At 46.7% G+C, this 22,456-nt stretch overlaps 1 protein-coding gene across 1 annotated transcript in view; it reads left to right on the forward strand.

Annotated features, from left to right (window-relative positions):
* Window positions 1–16,865, forward strand: part of slc49a4 (solute carrier family 49 member 4) — a 36,951-nt gene extending 20,086 nt beyond the window's left edge. The window contains exons 6-9 of the mRNA XM_042084684.1: window positions 1,682–1,749; window positions 6,008–6,135; window positions 7,180–7,362; window positions 14,139–16,865. Of these exons, the coding sequence (XP_041940618.1) occupies window positions 1,682–1,749; window positions 6,008–6,135; window positions 7,180–7,362; window positions 14,139–14,254 (495 nt within the window). The 3' untranslated portion in view covers window positions 14,255–16,865. The remainder of the gene's footprint in view (window positions 1–1,681; window positions 1,750–6,007; window positions 6,136–7,179; window positions 7,363–14,138) is intronic.
* The last annotated feature ends 5,591 nt before the right edge of the window (window positions 16,866–22,456 follow it).

Consider the following 22,456-nt stretch of genomic DNA (forward strand, 5'->3'; position numbering starts at 1 on the left):
ACAGACTGGACACGTCCACTGACCCTGCCGCTGTTCCCTTCTGGCTCGAGGTGGTCAATTTTGGGGGAGGAAATGAAAAAGAGCTCCATGTCACCGTGGCTGTTTTCGTCTTCTTGCTGCTGTCCACTTCCCCAGCCCCTCGGAATCCCAGAGGTCAGCAAGCCACCACAAGCAAACATTAATGAGAAGAAAAAAAAGGCCAGGCTCGTGTGATATGTGGCAAGAGGAGCGACAACAGGGGCTGGTGAATCACAGAAGTGTCTCATTGTTCCATGCCCCCCACCATTTTGTCATCATTGGTATCGTCCCCAAACCATGGACACATCCATCAGACAGGTGTCGGCCCTTGACAGGCGGCCCCCGTTGGCGTCAGCTGGCACCCGCTGGCTTCCCTGTCTCCGAGTCCGAGCTGGAAGGGCAGAAGAGAGAGGTGGCACACGGTGGATTCACAAGAGCGGTGGCACGCCATTACACTGGTACCGCGGTGGTACCAATTAGCATCCGCTAAGAGCGTGCGTCCCCTCACCGCGCTAATCAGTCACGTCTAATTGCGCCGCTAATGGAGGACGCCCATTAAGCGGCCGGCGCAGAGCGATGCTGTCGCTGATGAAGGAAAGGGGGCCTGGTGCCCTCGGTAAAGTCACTCCCAAACTCAAGGTGCTCTCAGCACAGAAAATCAGTCTGATGAGCGAGGGCACGGTGAATGACTGCAAAGGGAGACGTCAGTGTTGTGCCGCTGCCCCTTAAAATGGCATTAGGATTTATGGTGGAAAGGTTTCAATTACTTTCTCCGTAGGTTTGCGTGAGCGTAGCTCTGTGAGCTTTGATTTCCCCCCAAAATGATTCCACTTTTATTGGCTGCAGGATTTAAGGAATTATGGGATATAAACACTAATGTGTGCCAAGAGCTCCTAGCACATTAGCATACACTAGCCTTTTCCAGCCAAGATTACAGTATTGTTGGTAATAAACTTGTCATTATGAGGGAATATTTTGGATTCTTTGGATGTTTGTTTTGCTGTAGTCAGACTATTAAAACTGTATGTATTTTGGTCAATCAATCTAAAGTGTGTTAAGATTAAGAGGGGCCTTCCTTCAGAATAGTAATCAGTGAGGGGTTCATTAAGCCACATTTAGGGAAAAAAGTGGCTGCCCTATTCAGAAAACCTCATAGCACATTAAGTGTACAAAAGCAATCAATGAAGAAATTGTGTACCATTTGTGAAGTATTTCTCTGTAATTACCACTGGGCTTTAGTTTGACCACCGCTTTGCTTTAGCCAATTAATCAGAGGCTAATTCATTACGAAATTAAGCCTAGAAGAGAAATCCTCCTAGCTATGTGACTGTTTGGTGTCGCATACGGTAGGTTTGAATCAACCCTATGCTGGCTGCCAGGCCCATCCATCGGTAGTTCATTCATCTGTGTTGTTGACCCATGGACAATCATGCCAGGCTTTCTTTTATTATCATCATCTTCTTCCTCATTTGACATCAGCTGGAGCCAGGCCAGTGGTCAAATGCCTGCTGGCCATTTATCATCTGTAGTGAGTGAGTCGCTGTGCCGGCCGACAGACAGAGTCTGAGTCCGGAGCACTGAGCCATGGCCTGGTAGCTGTGCTCTGCATGGGAAACGATGACTCACCTTTCTCTCTCTCTCTCTCATGTCTAACTGATCACAGGTGGACGCAGGCTGGGTCGGTTTCTGGTCCACGGTGGGAGGCTGCGTGTTTGGAGTGGCGATGGCCAGGTGAGCACAATCAAAATTTTACCTACACACACACACACACACACACACTGTGTCTTGGACAGCAGTTTATTTCAGGTTGATTCCTACCAAGTAGATTTGGGTGTCCTTGGTATATGGAAGAGGGATGGGAAAATCATAACTTTCTGCTTTCCATTCATGTAGTTTTGATTATTCTCTGCCAAGTCAAGTTATTGTTGGAAGCGGCGTTACTGGTGTTATTTTTTGTGTGTGTTTTGTTGTTGGTGATGATTGCGCTGTGTAGCTCCTGATTTTACTTAATCACTCTTGTTTTCTTTTTTTCTTGTTTTTACATTGCAGCTGCATGGTTGATGAAACACATTGATTCATCAGCCGTTGAGTTTTGTGGTGGTCTCATTTTGAAACTTGTGTATACGTGTGTGAGTGAGTGTGTGTCTGTGTGAGCGTGTGTGTGTGTGTGTGTGTGTGTGTGTGAGTGTAAAGTAAGGACATTTTGGGGGTGCTCTGACAACACCAGTTTATCCTCTGTATTAAATGTATTCAATAGTGCTTCGCAATTAAACGAGTGGGCCGGTGTGATGCTAATGAAATGGCCTCTCTCTCTCTCCATGATGGATAGATGGTGTGTGCAATGGGCAGCAGCAGGACCTTATTTGTCTTCGGCTGATGGATAAACGCTTATTATTATTAGGCCCAATCAGCAGTTCTTCTCAGTGTGGTCCAGGGGGACAGGGCAGTGTTTTTGAAAATGTTGTTAACTGGGGGGGGAAGTAGGGCAATAAAAAAAAAAACTCCTCTCTAATCAATGAGGGGGTAGCGGGTGATAACGGAGGTTTCTGGAAGGTTAAGTTGGGGTGAAGAAAAGCTTGGTGATCGGTATTGCTTGCGTCATCTGTTTGACTCGAGGAGAGACCTGACCTACGAAGAGCTCTGAGGCTGATTGTGCTTTGGCCTAGATTCTGGGAAATATTGATATCGGCAGCATTGATATTGATTGGTATCGGCAGAAACATTGGCTAAACTGTTTCTAGATGATGACCCAAATGCTTTGTCCTTCCCAAAAAAAATCCGTTCCAAACAAACACCAGGTGCTCTGTGATTGAACCCATTGGGCCGTGATGGTGGCATACTCCATCAAAATTAAACTCTGGCCCAGTGTCCATAACAAGAAAATCAGCCGAAGTATGTTGAGTCTGTAGCCTGTAACCTGGCTGGCTCGATCGCTGGAACTGAGCTAAGTGGAAGTTAGCCTCGCAGCTGCCGAGAGCAGGAAGAAACTAATTGAAGACTGTAGATGCACAGCTGATTGACATCTCCGCACAGCCATGCAGGGGGAATTGGGAGCTTTCCAAAGACACGGGAGGGAGTCGTGGAGAGGAGGAGAGAGAGAGACAGAGAGAGAGACGGAGAGAGACAGAGACAGAGAGAGAGACGGAGAGAGAGACGGAGAGAGAGACGGAGAGAGAGACGGAGAGAGAGACGGAGAAAATGGTGAGAAAACCTACGACAGATGCCCCCGTTGCTGTTGGTGAGCAGAGCAGGCCCTGTGCGGCATTGGTAGTCCTTTGCCGAGCATCGTCTAGCTAATGGGGCCCCACGAGCTTGGGACCAGAGGGCTGCGCGTCCTCTCTCTCTCTCTCTTTCTCTCTCTCTCTTTCTCTCTTTCTTTCTTTCTTTCTTTCTTTCTTTCTTTCTTTCTTTCTCACTCTCACTCTCACTCTCACTCTCTCTTTCTTTCTCTCTCTCTCTCTCTCTCTCTCTCTCTCTGGGGCCAGCAGTACAGCAGTAATGCCTGATACTAATGCAGGAAGAGCATGTCTCATTACAGCTGCCGTGGGACCAGGAGTAGGAGGAGCACCATGCATAGGTTCTGCCACCAGAAACTAATGACAATTGCCTGCAAATTAAAATGGCTCTGCATGGTTTCCAGTGATATGGCTTCCTGAGCCAGGCGCAGTTAAAAGTTACCGGTACTTACTTACCACTGCCTACTTCAGCATTGTTTTTTTCCCTAGATGATGAGTCACTTTTCGTGTTAGACACGCAGCAATTGGCGCACAGTTAAAGTAGGTCCAAACAGTTTCAACTGACACAGCTGTACTGTGTGCAACTTTAAAAGGGACAAAATGGCTACTATTGCATGACTTTCCTGTGTGTGTTTTTATAATTCACAATTTCTTTACAAGCCGCAATCAGTTGAAATGGTTATATTTTTTTAGCTGAGGCCACTATGCTTTTTCAAGAAGTGCATACGGGCAGAAGAAGTTTCTACCACCTCCATTTTATCCTTCCCTTTTTTAACCACCGATGAGTCACATCATCACGCTGGCCAATTAGAGTTCATTTCCTGCAAGGCATGACAGCTGTCACGAACACCTGACAAACAGGCTGGCGGCCCTCGCCCGTTGCACAACCACAGAGACACTGGGGACTGGCCGCCACGATCCCACATCAGACATTAAGGCTTCCGTCATCAGGACCCCAGGATTAATCGTAAACTCAAACACAATCGCCCATCTCCGTAATTACCATTAGAGACCAAATGAATGATCTCTCTCTCCCTCTTGCTCACTGATCGGCCCTGTCTAAAGCAATGGCCTCGTGCCTAATTGTTTTGGCAACACTGGTTGTTGCTTGCGGGGGAATAATAAATTTGCGATTTCCTTGATCGTTAGTCTCTAAATATCCACACAGATGCACAGATATGTTTTGACTCGAAAGTTAAGCCGACATCAAAAGCAATCCTCTACTTTGGATGTGGCTTTATGACTCCGCGAACGGAATTATTTCTGGAGGACAATTAAGAGACACTTTTATTCATTGTGAATTCATAGAAAGGCACGGATAATTAATACATATGGCGTGGATAGAGAGCTAATTATCTAGCACACTGTCGTCTTTTTAAAGGTGTGAATTAATTCTTGTCAGTGCAGGTCAAAGCACAGAGACAATATATTATAACAGAGGAGGCCTCAAGCTCTGTGCAAGAAGGTAGATTTTAATTGATTTAATCAACCTTTTGAGGATTATGAGAGGGTGTGTGTGTGTGTGTGTGTGTGTGTGTGTGTGTGTGTGTGTGTAATAGAGATAGAAACTGATTTACCATATATGAATGTCTGTGAACAGAAATACTATGAGTGAGAGAGAGAGAGAGAGAGAGAGAGAGAGAGAAAGAGATCATTGTATTAGAAGAAATTTCTGAAAGGTCCCTCAGGAAATGGCACAATGAGAAGTACATTTTGGAAGTTCCAGCAAACATTATGAAATATAAATCCAGTTAAACCAGACCTGAGCAACTTGCAAATGAAGATGACCTAATTCCCAATTCTCAGTTCCCTAATGTGCTTCAAGGACTGGATTTGCGTGTCTAGACATCCGGTATCTCTGTCATTCTGTGGACCTTACAATTACTACAGACACCTCAGCGGAGGTGGTTGTCAAATAAACACTGTCAAATAAACACTGTCAAATAAATAACTTAGAACTTTCCAAAAAAATCTTTGGAACTTTTATTTTAGCTAGTCTTTTTCCTTCCTCCTAACTATCCAAAAATGACCCCCCCCATCAATAATTCCAACGTGGTCTCATTGCTTTTCATGAAATATCATTATAAAATCTCCAGAGGGAACGTTTTTACAGTATGACCAATGACAAAGTTAAATCGTGAAATCTGAAAATCGTGTGTTTAAAAAAGTATCCTTATAAAAGGCACTCACCATATCCAGATAAAGTCCCTTTGTTCCTCGTCTGTCATTGTCAGATAGGGCAGTTTGATAATGAAAGGAGTGAGAAGAGAGAAGCGCATCCTATTCAGACAGCAGTGTTTACGCGAGACCGACTGAATAGCAATGAAGTACACACTCGAGCATCCCTTTTTATGCTGCAACAGATATTCATACTCAATCAAACTTTAGGCCCGACTTCAATCTAGACTCTCTCAGACTGGAGGGCAATTTGGAAAAAGCAACAGCCTCTACAAATTCATTCCTTATTAAACCATCCGTTATTTGAGACATTTGTGGATGTGGCAGTTTATTTGGCCATTAAGACCTAGAAACTCTATTATAGCATAACAAGAGATGTTTGAATGTGTGTCAACAACGTCCCGCAGGGAGGGCTTGTGTAGTAGGCAACACTCAATTTGGGTTTTTTTTCACTACAGACTCGTAAAGCTGTTTCATTGCTTGAATTGCCTGGTAATCGACTGAATCTGATTCCAGATCAGAAAGCGCTAAGGAGGCTGTTTTTTTTTTATTTGTTTGTTTTTTGCTCTGCTCAGGTTCGCTGACTCTATTCGGGGGATGTTGAAGCTGATCCTGGTGTTGATGCTGGCCGGTGCCTCGCTCTCTGCCACCTGGTTTACACTCACCTGCCTGACCCGCCTCACCCACCTGCCCTCCACCAAAGGTAGGCAGGCACACACACACACACACACACACACGCACACACACACACACACACACACACACACACACACACATGAGCCATTTAGGTCAAGGGCCAAACCCCCAGGCTGCATCTGCTCCTAGCAACCACCAGTCAAAAGAGACAATTCGCCTCCAGCACCTGCACCTGCCCACCAACTTTTTGAGGCTCTCAGAAGCTGGTTGCTTCATCGCATCTGCAAAGGAAATTGTGTAGACTGCTGCAAGATGGATCTGTCGAGCTTGGAAGTGGGAGTCAGGTGGAGATGGGGCGGGTTGCCACCGAGGCTTAGTCACACGTCTCTCATTAAAAGTCTGTCAGTGCAAGTGCAGCTGTGTTTGTCTGGCTCCATCGCAGGAGCCGTAATAGCGGGTGGGTTGGGGGGGGGGGGGGGGGGGGGGGGCTGGGGGAAGAGACTGCAAAAAGAAGGAGCAAAAAAAAATAAATAAAAAAAACTAGCTCAAGCTGGAAGCGGAGGAGATCATTAGGTCCAGATCAGTGAAGGGAAAACGAGGCGTCTCGAACGCACCCCGGGCACACAAGCGTGCTCCGAACACCAACATATGCCCAGCTTTGATTTGCCAGCTTCACAGCGGCCATCTATTATCCTCGTCCCCGTGCTGCGGCACCTGCCTTTTGTCTCTGCACACGCGGCGATGGTGGCAGATTGATGCCAGGGAATAGTGGCAGGTTTGCGTCCCGTCCACCTGGCAATGCCAACCGGCGCCCAGCGGGTCCCACCGAGATCGCATGTACATTTTGTACCGGGACGCGCTGTAAGCCGCGCTGTTTGGATCATGGCGCAGATGTGTTTTCTCTGTGTGGTTACTGGCTGATTGACTGGTGAATTTAATTGCCCAGGGTGAAATCCTCTCTATGCTCGCGTCTAGCTGTTTTGCAGTTCTTGAGGCAAGGTCACACCATTTTGCATGTTGCTAAATGTTAATTTCCCCTCTCATCGTGTTGTGTGTGTGTGTGTGTGTGTGTGTGTGTGTGTGTGTGTGTGTGTGTGGTTTGGACCTGTAGCCACGCTCTACACCTCCTGCATCCTGCTTGGCGTCTTCATCAACAGCAGCGTGCCCATCTTCTTCGAGCTCTTCATCGAGACGGTCTACCCAGTCCCCGAGGGCATCACCTGTGGAGTGGTCACTTTCCTTGGCAACCTCTGCACAGGCCTCCTTCTCTTCTTCCTCACTTTCTACATCACAGGTACATACATTCGTTCCTCTCCTCCCCTCCCCTCCTCTCCTCTCTCCTCTCCTCTCTTCTCCTCCCCTCTCCTCCCTCTCCTTTTCTCTTCTCCTCCTCTCCTCCCTCCCTCTCTCCTCTCTCCTCTCTCCTCTCCCCTCTCCTCTCTTTTCCTCTCCTTTCCTCCCCTCTCCTCTCTTCTCCTCTCTTCTCCTCTCTTCTCCTCTCCTCCCCTCTCTTTTTCTCCTCTCCTCCTTTCCTCTCCTCCCCTCTCTTCTCCTGTCCTCTCCTCCCCTCTCTTCTCCTCTCCTCTCCTCCCCTCTCTTCTCTTCTCTTCTCTTCTCTTCTCTTCTCTTCTCTTCTCTTCTCTCCTCTCCTCCCCTCTCTTCTCTTCTCCTCTCCTCTCTTTGTCTATATGTTTCCTCTCATTCCTCCAAAACTGGAACACTACCTTAGGCTGAAACTTTTTTAGCTGCACAAGTTCCAGTCATCTCTCTGTTTGAGCAAACCCAAGCTGTGTGATATATTAGCGCCGTCCCTGTTGGCTAGCAGATATTGAAGGGAGCGCCTTTTTGTTTTTGTTTTTATGTTTAGCACTGAACTCGACAGTGCTCCTACTCATTTTATTGGTTTTTGCGCCTGCCCCCTACCCACACAATCACATGCACCTACACACACACAAACCCACACATTCTCATACAAAACTAGGTAGATTCCATTCTCTTTGCTCACCCAGGCTCCTAAGCAAATAAAAGATGAGATTTTCTCTCATCTATTTTTCTTTTTCTGGGGTGTAACAGAAATAGCGGGTGCTATGGGGAACCCAGCCGAGCCTGAACCAGCAGTAGAGCAGCGTGTATCGGTGTATGCAACCTGCAGCACTCGCCTGAGCCGAGCGCTGATTAACCCACCCCCCACAGCATAAGGTTATACGCGTCACAGAACCAATCAATATCAACAGTGAATAATGTGCTCTGGAAACACTGACAAAATCCCCCATCCCATCCCTGTCCTCCCAAACCCTACCGTACTGTACCGTACCATACCTGCTCTCTATTAAGCCAGCCTCCCTCTTTAAATATGCACCTTGCTCCACCACTCTCCTGATTCATTTGCAGGGTATGTTAGTATGTGTGTGTGTGTGTGTGTGTGTGTGTTTGTGTGTTTTTTTTGGGGGGGGGGGGGGGTTGATTCCCTCTGATGCCCAACAGTGTGTCGGCGTCTTGTTATCCGAACCCAGATGGTTTGGGTCGGTGCCGGATCCTCTGCACAGCCACAGGTGCCATGCTCCTGCCCCGAGCACAAGCCCCCCAGAGGCCCGCCGGAGCGCGCCGGGGTGGGGTGGGGTGGGAGGAGAGCGAGCGAGAGAAGGGAGGAGGTGGTGTTGACAGAGGACAGGTGCTCATTCATATGCATTAGCTGTGTGTGTGTGTGGGGGGGGGGGGGTTAGGTGAATTTGTGTTTTTGTGTGTGTGTGTGTGTGTGTGTGTGTGCGGCTGGTTGTAATCGGCGGGAAGCAGTCGTGAGTCATGATAAATGACACTGCAGCGGAGACAGAGCCAGACTCCATCATCCCTCCTCCTCAGATGAAGATATCTGTCCTGTGGGGGAAAAAAACTCAGGCTTCTATTACTCTTATTCTCTCTCTGTCTCTCCTCTCTCCTTCACTTTCTTACTCTCTTTCTCTCCCTCTCTCTCCCTCTCATTCTTTTCTCTCCCTCCTTCTCCCTCTCCTTTAGAGAGCTCTCTCTCTCTCTCTCTCTCTCTCTCTCTCTCTCTCTCTCTCTGTTATCTTCCTACTGTAACTTTTGGACTGACAGCCCTGGTATATTCTCTATGCCAGAGGAACAGCGGGGGTGCTGGAGGCTGTGCTGATATGTTAAGACAGACTGGCTCCAGCCTCTTGCCCCACACCCTGCACCCCCTTACCCACCACCCCCCAGGAGGCGATTGGGGGACAGGATAGGATAAGTTAAGCCTGGCTCAGCTCTCGCAGCATCTCATCTACTTATCAGCAGCAAATCTCACACAGTGGCAGCCCACAGCACCACCCCCCAACCCTGTCTGTGGGGGCCGGAGTAGACCGCAGGAATAGAGGAACACAGTTGGTGGGAGCTCTGAATGCAGTCGCCCTGTGCTGTGTCAGTGATAAGTGTGTGTGTGTGTGTGTGTGTGTGTGTGTGTGGGTGTGAGGGTTCTTAGGGTGAGAAATTCACTTGAGGGCAACATAATCAGATCATCAGACCACTTTGTTTTTTTTTGGTGAGAGATCGTGTAGGTAGGCTTTGGTTTGGATGGTGTGTGTGTGTGCGCATGTGTGCGTGTGTGTGTGTGCGTGTGTGCGTGTGTGTGTTTGTGTGTGTGTGTGCATGTGTGCGTGCGTGCGTGTGTTCTCATGTCTGTCCCACGAGTTTACCTGTGTTGAAGACCGACAGCTGAATCTGATAGAGATGCAGGCTGATGGATTTCTGCTTGTTTCATCAGATCGGCCTCTTAGTTGTGTCTAGCTATGCACGCACACACATACACACACAAACACACACATACACACACAAACACACACTTCCCTCATGTCCTTAGCACTACCAAAAACCTACTCCAGTAAGAAAACAAATTGAACATTCTTTCTGGTCAACAGGCTGCAGTACTGTGGTATGTGTTTGAGACACCACAGGTGTGTGTTGGAACATAGTCCAGGTCAACACGTTGATTTCATTTATATCGTATTTTGCAGTGGGACTGCAAAAGCATATTTAGGAGCAATAGGTACAGCACTGCAGTTGGAAAATAACAATGCTGTTTTCATTTTTATTTTTTTTATTTCAATAAAAATGAATCACAGCAATAAATGTTTTATTGTCCATTCTCCAGGGAAATGTTAGAACTTTATTAGGGATTCCCAAAACGTAGAGAATTAATTGCATTTGGCATGAAACATCACTCTGGACATACTCATACACTCACGTTTTATTGACCATTCATCACCATCTCAAAACCAGCGATTGAGACGTAAATAATTACTTGTTAATTACTATATGGCCGGGTCTCTTTTTCATACAAAAGACCATCATGTTTTTTTGCAAGTTGGTTGCAATCTGTTTCAAATTCTACTCTCTTATCAATAGGTTGCCTATTCCCCTTTCTGTAAAATAATTGAAAGAACGGTTGTAAATGATCACTTGATCATGTTTGAATTGGCTTAGAAAGATGGTCTGTTTCAGTTTCGCAGTCTCTTGGCGTATTCATCTGTTTCACTCCCGAGTCCTGAGACTGCTATTAAAATTCCCTTTGGTCGCTGATATGAACCACTGCCCCCCCCCCCCCCCACACACACACACACACACAGCCCGCCACCCACTAGACGACACGCAGATTATGAACGAGAACTGCGGCGGGGCCAGCCCCACTGTCGCTTTTCCACCGGCGGTGATTTCTCCTCGTGCGGCGGTGTTGCTGTGATTTAGCGTGCGAGAGTGGGCGGAATGCAAAGCAGCGGCAGCCGCCACCGCCACAACCCCAAACGAGCCCCGACCACTTTGTGTCTCCATCAAAGAGCCACCGCTCGCTCGCTCGCTCTACAGGTCTGTGCTCTGCCCGTGGTTTTTATGTGCCGCCGACAGGTCAGAAAGTCTTACTGAAAAGAAAAAAAAAATCCTCTTCCCTCCCCACTTATTTTTCTGTCTCCTTTAAAGACGTTGTCTGCTTTCTTATACACATTTGCTGCTTTTATTGTTTCTTTGCGTCACATGACTCCTAGTTACCCCCATACAAATAGCTATTTTCAAAAATGGCACTTAAAATTAATGTCACTCATTGGCCATGTGTTTAGTGGTTATAACACTTCATATGAATAAAAATGTAATTTGCATGAAATTGCTCTATATGGTTTGTGATTTTTTATTTTTTATTTTAAAAGCAACAAATGATGACAGTACGTCAGACCTAATGAAACCCTACGGCCGCAACCCTCTCTGTGATGGACGTTTTATTTGTGTGCCATGATGTTCTTGCATGCAGAGATAATTGGACCTGCTAACTTTCAGCCAGTCATCATAGTGAAAAGTGGAGCACAGACATTAAACTACCCCCCTCCCAACACACACACGCACACACACAAACAAAAAAAAGGCTGTCTCTCTGCGCGGTGAATCGGCCACAATTAAGAGTAATTGCAGCAATAAAAGCCGGCGGACATGTCTGAGACGCCTTGGCTTTTAACATACACAAATAAACCCCAAGAATGGCCCAACGGACTGTGAAGCGAGGAGCTGCTGGTGTTTGAGTGACAGGAAGCACATCATCTCCACAGCCTCTTTTACACTTCTGCAGCTGCCATGCCCCAGCACAGCATGCCAAACCATCACAGTGGCGAGACACTTTTTTTTATTTTTATACAGTGTCCATTTCATGGCATTCCCTCCAACGAGATGTAAAAGAGCAATATTCAAGGAGAGGGAGAGAGAGGAAGATGAGAACAGAGAGAAAACTTATGAGAGAGAGAGAGAATTAGCAGTGTTTTACCTGGAAAAAATACCAGGATCAGTCATGGTCAGAGTAGAGACTTAAAGAGGCAAACTCTTGAAACTTTTAACCACGTCTGTGTTCGTGGGAGTCATCCAAAATGGCCTCTTGTTTCCTCCCCCCTGCAACAAATAACACCGAGCTACCAAGACCACCAGCTGTGCTCTTGGCCTCTCCAACTGTGTGAGCAAGCAGTCCGCTCCCATTAGTATTCATTGGGCGTGCTGCTAACCCAGGCCGCTAGCACTTTTAGCTGGGCTGTGCGCTCTGCCCTCCGCTACCTGTTCCCAGCGCCTCCCTCCTAAATTGATGCGAGCAGTGGTTCGGCGGCGAAGCGCGGGGCCAGATAAACACAACTCCATTAACCTGACGGAACCGCCGCCTTCACCTGCAGCGCGAGCCAGTGAGGGCCTGATTAATGAGACCGATGTGTGTGTGTGTGCGTGTGTGCATGTCTGCGAACTGGCGGTAGACACAGCATCCCTTTTCGCCTCCTCGCACTCTATCTCTTTCGCCTTCCTCTCACTCTTTGTTCGTCTTCATTATGTTTGCTTTTGTTTGTTTGTTTGTTTGTGTTTTCTGTTTCGGTTCTCGATTCAAAGGCACCCCGAGTGCTCCTAAGAAGTGTCAGTGTCTCTCTGGACAAATGAGCAGTAATGTGGTTGGCTTTAAGATGAGCACGCAGTGTCACCTTACCTACCTACCTTTCAAAGTGCATTCAAAGATCCAGCCAAGAAAACTTTGAAATTTGCCCCAAATTGAGCCTCACAGTTCCCTCGTCTCCTCACTTCTTATTGTGTTTACAGCATATTCTGTGTATTTGTCCTATTTGGACCTGCCATGCTCCCTGTTTTGATTGCTGCGCTGGCCCTCCCAGAATGCAGCAATGACCTAGCATCCATTGCTTCCAGCTCTCCATCGATCCATCTCCCTGCATGGGGCTCGCTGGGCCATTGATCAAGCCCCGCTATCTTAGTCCAGACATCGCTAGACCTGCACACCAGCCCTATTCTGAATTAAGATGAACTGGCTGGCAGTGTCAGCCAGGGGGGGGGGGGGGGGGGGGGGGTGGTTAGTCTTGTTGTTTGACCTGCTTACTTCCCTTCTATATTTGGAGGGGCACCCTCCTGCTGTTCGCAACCTATTCGCTTCCAACTGGCAACCATGTGTGGTCTATAGGGGCACCTCTGGACTGTTGGCTGTGTTTCAATTCAACTGTATAATGCACATGTTGAGTTAGAAGTCTGGAAAGCCTTGACATTTGTATAAAATGTTCTAATGTGAATAGAAGATCGAATCACTAGAGGGAAGTGGATTAAGTCCCAAGTCACATGAGGTAATGCATATGCACTCACGCATGTTGCCGTTTTTATTAGGAATTTCTGTTTGAAAACACACACAGACTCACCGAATTTTCACAGATGTGTGTGAACACGCAAATGATTTTCGATGTGATGGGTTGAAACTCTCATAACACTTTCCATGACTGGCATTTATGTTTTGTATGTTTTATTTTGTGCTTGTCTTGTCTATTGCTAATGAAATAGATAGATAGATGCTTTAGTAACCATGTTATCGCCAGTGGAAGGGAAGATTCGTGCAAACACTGTCAGCATTCGGCCCAGATTCTCACACCAGCCTGTAGGATTGTCGAACAACGGTGGTGTTGCGTGTTCTCAGACCTGAGGCTGTAGATACAGTAGTTCTTAGTGCTTATCCGCAGAACAGCGAGGTGTAGTTGCTTAGTGCAGTACAAATGGAATCTGTGATAAATGTGGTGGCTTTCTTTTTCACAGGCAGCTGTAACTGGGTGGATTATGTTGAGTTGTTTTGGAAGTCTGGGAAGGTTTTTGCTGACTGTTGAAATGAGCACTGAGGCCTGAAGTTATAATGTCAAAACAGACCCTGGTTTCGCTCAGCCGAGGAGTGTCTGAGGAATTCTGGCTCCTCAGCTCTTGCAAAAGAGATTTATTCTCAACATGACTGCCCTGCACAAAGAAAAATTATAATACAAAACAACAAATTGAGTTGTTTTGTTTTGGTTTTTTTACATTTGCCATTTTTATGACCGCTCACGTCTCTCCCCACACATTAGACTGCTGCACTCTTCAGAGATTTCTGTTTTTTAGCAGAAATCTCTAAATTAACACTCTACCTCCACATGCTTGCTTTCCCTGTTATGTGCTGCTATCAAACCTGAACCCAACTGTGTCTGAATTACATTGTTGTATTTTTTCTCTTTCTTTCTTTCTTTCTTTCTTTCTTTCTTATCACAGATACATCTTGGTTGAACTGGTGTCTGACGGGCTCCTGTGTCTTCAGTCTCATTCTAATCCTCATGTTCCGAGAATCATACGACCGCCTCTACCTGGACGTCTTTGTGTCCGTCTGAACTCCTCGCCGACCATTTTCAGAAAAGGGAGTACCGGCAGCCTTTTATTTAAAGAGAAGGAAGGAACGAAATTACGGTTTTTGCACCGAATTGCACAAAAAGGAAACTGAAACAGTAACTGTTAGAGCAGCGAGACAAGTGCTGCGTCTGTCCTCTGTTTTTATGGACTTCAATATTGTAAGAGGACATGCTGTTGATGTTGTCGTTGTTGTTGTCGTACAAGTTTCTAACAACATTGACAGTTGCTTTCGTGATATTGATCGGGATCAATAGAGAGAAAAAAGAAAATGACATGTCCTAGTGTCAACTAGCGTAGTCAATGTTTCTTACCCACACCAAGTTGTTTTTCTCTCTTGGTCTTGCTATCATTTTTATAATTATTAACATTATTGTTTTATATATATATATACACATTGTCTGAAGGTGATGACAATATCACCACTATTTTGGGCATGAGGGATTTTTGTTGTTTACAAGGTTCAAGTGGGTTAGGAGGAGGGTGGAATAGTTTTTTTCTTTTTTTAGACATAATTGACAAGTAGAAGCACTCAGCACTGATAAACCACACACACTCTAAATCAGACGCTTCCCAGAGGGTGGCGGCGCGCCCCAGCAAAAGGGAGCGCTCAGTGGTTTTAAAGTCACTCATAACCCCCACTTTTGAGGAGCGTGGCTGGGGCAGAGGTGTACTGCTGGAGTGGGGAGAGGGGCAGAGCTTGCAGTGCCCTGTGATCGGAGCCCTTTATTAAGAGTTCCGGTTCCACATCTCCCTCTCCACCCTACAGACCTATTATGCAAATGGCCGTTAGCAGTCCCTTCCCACTCGCCAGCTTTCTGTTCTTATGGAATAGAAGTTGATTGGCTATTGCAGTTTTATTTTTTTAATTTTTTTTGTAAAGCGAGTTCAAATTGGACATGGGTTGCTTTGCAGTGTTACAGTGGCAAAACTGACAGCCTCCTAGCAGCCTTCTTATTAAATATTTTTATTCACTGGGTGTAAAGTGATTCGCTTAGTAGCGAGTTAGCATTTAGCAGTTGTGCCATTTCCACACGAGGGCCCAGGTACTGGTGCCCTATCATGCACAGGGATGGGGCTGTTAATGACATTTCAGATGGCAGTCATTGTCACCCATCCTGTTCTCAACGAAGCCTAACCTCACTTGTGCTGAGCATGTTTTAAACATTTTTGTTTGTTTGTTTGTTTGTTTGTTTTTTAAACTCGGTTTTGATACAGTTGTTGTACTTGTTCATACTGGTGTTTATTTATACAAGGGATCAAAACACTAATTTTGTCAAAATAACGCTGTGGATAACAAAGACTGTTAAACACATCATCACATCACGAGAACTGTAACTCTAACTTAGTCCACTTAAACACGAAGAGCTCCTGCACTAGTCGCACAGGTAACCTGATGCAACTGCAGTGCACAGAGTTCACCAACAGGGAGCGCTGTGTCAAGCAAAGCTCTTCTCAACAGTGACTGCACCATCCCTAACCATGCCACGTCAGACAATTGATTAACCATGAATCCTCTTTTTTTCCTTATTTTTTTTTTTTCTTTCATTAGGGGCCTCTTAAGGAGATCCCCCAGCAAGCTGTGACCTCGATTCAGTAGTAAAGACTAGTGCAGAGACTTTTACAGACTTGGACCCACAACCAATGTATGGAGTGTATAGGCTTTTGAAAATACACTCGCCAGTGTTCTCAACCTAGTACTCAATAGTGACAACCCCCTCTCCCACACACACACACACATACTGTCACACACACACACACACACACACACACACACACACAGATCCCTGCCTAACTCCACAGGCTCCCGGCGTTTGGGATTTGCGCTCCTTTGAGGCCTGAGAGGATGTGTTTGGGGGGGGGATGAGCCGAGGCCAAAGCCTAATGAAATGTGTAATTCGGTGAGGGTCTCTCCTGGCTCCGGCCCAGTGCTCCTGATTAAAGCCCAGGGCTTCAAAGAGAAAGAGAGAGAGAGAGAGAGCCCCCCACACCGCCTGCCCAGCAGAGGAGACCTGAGCTGGGCAAAGCCCCCCCCACCACACCCCCCAACCGCTGGATGGCCGAGGAGGGTCTTCTGGGAGATCAGCCGCTCCACACGGACTCTGTGACTTGTTTTTACCCCTACTTTAAAGTGGGCTTAGTGTAGAGGTGTGATTATTTTAAAAGTGATTTAATGGTGGTTGTGCCCCCTTTCCTCCGCCATATTGTGCTGTGCTACATTGGACAGAGTGAAGAGGTTTCACAAATGCCCATGCAAAACAATTCCACCTTGTTTGAAAAGAAACGGTGGCGTCTCTTTTACCTGGTGAAAATATTGCCTTAATTAACAGTGACTGTGCATTTTGTTCTTTTCCTCCTGCCCATTATCTCTCTCCTCTCTCTCTCTCTTTCTCTCTCTTTCACACTGTGAGAAGGCCGTCAACCCCATGCAGTTTCAGGGCCATGAGATGTCCCCAGTCCTCACTGTTGTGTACTCTCTTGTAATATAAAGCAGGGGGTCGTGCCGTGCTTGGGTTGTCCTTGTCCATGCCCTTTGTGCAAGATGTATGTCTGATTTTTCTGCACCTTATTAAAACGACTTCTTTTTTCCAGAAATAATGTCAGCCTCGTTTTGTTTTTCTGAAAGGGGCTACAAAATGCCTCAAGACTTCTTGAACATGTGCAGAGATGTCTGTGTTTTTACACTTTTACATCAACACACTCCGGAGAGATTCGTGCAAGCCTCCATTCCTTCAGTTAGCATGCACCACATAAAAATATCCCCACTCCCAGCACGCAGTCTTTCTGCTTACAAACACACTCATCATCGCACACCCACTTACACACAAACGGATAGGTACACCCACACCCGCATCTCCCTTGACAGAAACAAATCATGACCTTCCACTCAAATGAGCTCATGTGTTTGAGCTAGCAAGCACGCCATATCCCCCTCATTGCAAAACACATACACGCACACAGCCAGCCCCCCTCCCTTAGCTTAGAATGAGGTCACAGAGAGAGCTGTAGAGTTGAGTAGGGCCCTGGTTCTTCATCTCTGTGTGTGTGTGTGTGTGTGTGTGTGTGTACTGTAATCCTACTTCAGCCCAGGCTCTTTAGTCTTCCTCACTCCTCATTCACAAAGGGCACCACTGGCCTGGCTTGACTGCTTGTCTCTCTTCCTGCCCGGAAATGTACAACATGTGCTTGAGGTGTCAACTCAATGCAGCTGCAGATCTGAACGTTAACCTGCAGGCAGATACCAAGGATGGCCACACTTTCAAAGGCATCCTCCCTGTTCATCTTACTCTGAACCGAACTATCCGAGTGCTGGCCTGGGAACTAGACAAATTCCTCATTGGTAGGCTACACTATACAATACAATACAAATGGTGGTAGTACTAGTACACTCTATTTTTCCTGTATCAAAAAGATTGATGTGTTGCAAAAAGATGCCTCTTAGGTGGAGAAAACAAGATCTATAGTGAGAGGGCTTGAGAAAGGAGTTCTGCTGGCAAAGCCTTCCTACTGTTCGAACTGTCAAGGCTTGAAAGGCAGCCTCGCTGGTCTGAGGTCGAACAAGCTTGGTCAACATTTTTAAAATGCTAGCCTACTGCTCAGGTAGGTTAGTTGGATGCAAGTGGTGTGGAGCTATAGGCCTACACTGTTGTGGAAGTAATAATCCATTCTATTACACAAAATGTTCGGTTCAGACAATAGGAGGCTCTACCCTTTAATTGGAAATGTGTCGGAACACTCTCCCGCCCATGCCCTTGTGTCATCCCTCTTGTGTTCAGCAATCTTCCCTCCTGACAAGACGTGACAAGGCGACTCGACTGTTAAACAGCAACCAGCAACCTGTACCGAAGACAAATGGTCTCGCCGCCTCCTTGAACGCCTCATTAAGCTCAGATGCTTTAGCTTTGTCTGTCACTCATTTTCTAAATATTAGATGAGATAGGAGTCGCGAGCGTTCGACAGCTGTTCGTTCATTAGGAGGTGCATCAGCGTTTGACTTTGAGGAATGCACTGACACGCGCCATCATCCCCAGAGAATCCTTCACACAACAGTCGCGTAAATAAATCGCTGACAAATTGTAAATAAAAGCGCAAGATGGCCAGCAGCAGACGGAGTGGCTTTTGTGTGACAGAGGTAAACAATTCCTGTTGAGATATTAGAAGGTCTTTTCTTGTGGGTGGCCATTTCTAAATCTGACTGACAAGGGCTGAACACACAAACTTTAAACTCGCGGACAGGCGATGCTACTGCTGTACAGCCGGACCATCCATCAGTGGACTGGCCACACCTGAGATTCTGCGGCCATACCCCTGCTCTGCCGTCTTGGCACATTACTTATACAGTCTGCCCTCAACAGATGGGATTAGATCAATTCTGTTTTTATATTTTGCTTAGTTGAGACTTTGTAAGAAAGCTGGAGAAAAATGCCTGCACACTGGGGGAAAAATAGTAGGAGGTTGATTTAGGCTGAGGGAAAATGAAGCGTGCAGAATCAGGCTGAGGTAGGCTCTCAGTTGTGCCTCTCTAATGTATAGGAGGGAGATGTGGCCGCTAACCAAAGCAGCATGTCTTACCAGACGTCAAGCAATTATGAGGGCCAGGCAAGCGGAAATGCTCTGGCAGCTGACAAGGGGGATGGAGGTCCTTTGATCGCATATGCAGGCATCTCCTTTAAATCACTGCACACCTCCGGCCAAGGCATCACCCCCCCCCCCCCATGCCCCCCCCCCATGCATGCAAAGAGCAGAGCCCCTTTTGAAAGCGGGCAGCCATAACCAGAGTCTCACAAGATGTGTTCCTGGAGAAGGAGGGGGGGGGGGGTCTTTTTGTTTTATTATGTGACATGATTTGACTCTGCAGTTGTGTGAAAGATGGGCCTGCGTGGATTGAGCAGCTCACCACTGGGAGCTTCGAGGACTTTTGGAGAGAAAGTCGGGGTGTGTATGTGTGTGTGTGTGTGTTTATGTTCCTCGGTGCAAGTGTGTGTGTGTGTGTTTGTGCACCTTTTTTTTCTGTGATTGGCAAGAGCAGTGGTTCAAGATGTACCATTTAGCCCGCACATTTAGATAGAGAAAAGTAAGAGAGTGAGAGATAGTGAAAGACTGAGACGGAGAGAGGGAGAGAGACAGAGAGAGAGTTGGCAAAGGTTGCCAGGGCCAGCCAGCTTGGGTCATCGGCTTCATTAACCTGTCGCCACGGCGCTGGAGCCACCATACTGTGACGGACCGCTGTTCCAGCAGCTGCTGCTGCTGCGGCCGTCACTGCAGCAACACTGACATCAAGGACACCTCCTCCCCCTCCACCTCCACTCCTCTTCTCCACTCTGGTCCACCGGTGATGGCCCGCATCCAGGAGAGGGCAGTGGGACTGAGGTGGGTCGCTGGGTGGGTGGTCATGGAGGGTCACCCCCATACAGAGACAGGCTAATTCATGGGCTTCCACTTCTTCAGCCCTCCTGTATGGAATAAATGAAGGGTAAGTAATGTCTTATCAGCTGGCCACCTGCACTGCCGTTCAGTGGCCCCTGCATTGATTGGCAGGCGCTTATTTTAAAAGTCAACGCATGAAAGACCTCGTACAATTTTTGATTTGAACAGGAAAAAAAAGTCGTAAATCAATTCAAGGTGTTGTGAAGTGAAAATGGTGACCTCAGATAGACTACACACACACACACATATACTCATTCACTCTCTCTCACACACACACAGTAACACACTAACTCACTCTCTATTTCTCTTACACACACACACACACACTGAGTGCAATGAGAGGTGCATAAGCAGGGGAGCTGACAGGCAGGCCAGCCTGTACAGGTGGTAGTTTATCATGGGCAGGGGGGGCGGCCATTGTCCCACCCCCCTCGGATCAAGATAGATTTACTGAGGCATCCATAAATCCTTCCTCATCACACCTCTCCTCTAGGAGGTCATTCTGACTTAATGTACACACTCCGAGCTGAGCGGAGCTGAGTCCCCCTGTGTTGGTTGGCCGACTGCCTCTTCATGGGTGGGGTAGTGTTTGTTGGTTCAAGTGCGATATCTCCTCTCCCATCACAGTGAAAAGGCAAATGTGTGTGTGTGTGTGTGTGGTCCGCTGAGTTGTGGTGTTGCGAGGAAGATGATATAAGATACCACTGTGTCAAACAGGGTCCTGATGGCTTTGTGGTCTAAATATGAGGAGACCCATAGTTTGAGAATGTGTGTTGAATGTGGTGATTTATCAAAGATAGATTGTGGGATTATCTGGTAATATCTGTCTAATATATCCCCTTCCTCTGTTGTCTATCTGTAGTCTTCAATCTAGCAGTAGACCCATTTCATTTCTCTCTCTCTCTCTCTCTCTCTCTCTCTCTCTCGGGGACATCATGTTATCCTCTTGGTGCCAACATAACAAATCTAATCTTGATACCGTATCAGGGAATGCTCCTAAGGCCAAGTGATCTTTTGATCTCTTGATACAAAACTCTCCTGGACAATATAGCCACAGGCACGCATGCTCTCTAAACAAAACCTGGTCGTCATCATCAATTGATACGGTAGAAGACACCTTACTCACAGAGACAAGATTCCACGCTGAATTCCATGAATTCGGACACATAAAGACCTCGGCATTGGTCTCGGTCAGGGTAAGATATTGACACCATATGGGAGCAGGGGCGCACTCGCACTCTCTCCAAAAGCCTCATGGAGCCAGCTCCCCCGGCACCTAATGGGCAACATCTGTGTGGATATGGATTGTTTCCTCTCGTTTAAGTGGAAAAGCCACGCTGCAATCCATCCAAAGGGCTTTCTGCGGAGACGCCGGCGTTTTCCCCCTCAGCAGGTCGGAGGGAATCAAAGCTGAGACACCATGGCGGCAGCACACGTGAGTGGACGGGCAGTAAAGAAGAAGAAATAGGACACAGCGTGCAGCACATGCTGAGAAACCCCAATAGATATGTTTTGTCCCTGGTCCAGTTTGAGCAATATAAAAGCAATATGTTTAGCCGTTGTGCGGCACAATATAGTTTATTACAGCAAGCTGTTGGACAGTGAAAGAGAGCTGACATACTGAATTTGCATTTTGCATTTATTCTCATTATGTGCCTTTAGGTCCATATGTTACAAGTAAAGGACATGTGATGTCTATTTTTTTTTTGCAGGTGCCTCAAAAAGAAGTGTCAGTGGATATATCACTTTGCTTTTTTCTTAATAGGGATGTTTGCAATCTTGAGAATGTGTTTTAAAGTGCCTTCCAAACAGCAAGAGGATAAGAAAATTGCTTAGGAGTGAATCTGAAGCAGGGACGAGTAATAGGATCATTTTTCCCCTTTTAGCACTCAGGGAGCTACGCTTTTCTCTTCCATTACCCCCCTCACATTAAGCACACTGAAAAGTGTCTTTCTGGTTGTTTTGAGTAATCACCCCTTTTTCAAAGTTGCCAGCCATTTACATTGAGGCCTGCAGAAAGGTTCTCTCTCTCTCTCTCTGTTTGTTTGTGTGTGTGTGTGTGTGTGTTTATGAAGAACTACGGGTCCCTATATATGTGTTTGTCAGCTCAGGCCACTCGTTTCACCAGAGAACAGGGGGGCTAGTGCTGCTGAAGGAACAAAAGCTGCTGTAAGGTTGCATTAAATCTCCCATGGGAGCGTGGATACCCTTTAAGCTCCAGCCACGGCACAGGAGCCTATAAACACAAATTGGTCAAAGGAAAGTGACAAAACCAGAGAGAACAACTAGGGAGGTTTTCTTCTGAAAACTCATAACAATTGGGGTCGGCCACTGGGTATACAGAAGAATGGAAGTGCTTAAAATCATGTGGAGAGATCTATGTAGTTTGGAGTGCTGTTATGATAAGAACCTTTAAAGAGCATGCTACAGTATGGTCCCTTTGTGGAGAGATCTATGTAGTTTGGAGTGCTGTTATGATAAGAACCTTTAAAGAGCATGCTATGGTCCCTTTGACTTCAGAGACCTTGGTGCTAATCTAGTTACAGTATGACTAGTTTTGCTTTGTATTTAGTTGGAAATTAACGACCGTCTCTTTTGGATGGGTAGGTCATCAACTGGCCAATTAATGAAGCCTGTATTTCCTCTGTTGAGAGATGGTGCTCACAGAAAGGTTCTACAGATCAGCTGAAATCCTGAAATCCACAGACACAGTAACACATAAAAAACCGAGAAGAACAGGATATTACTTTGCCAAGGTC

This window comes from Alosa sapidissima, chromosome 2 (assembly GCF_018492685.1).
Source record: "Alosa sapidissima isolate fAloSap1 chromosome 2, fAloSap1.pri, whole genome shotgun sequence".
Classification (NCBI taxonomy): Eukaryota; Metazoa; Chordata; class Actinopteri; order Clupeiformes; family Clupeidae; genus Alosa; species Alosa sapidissima.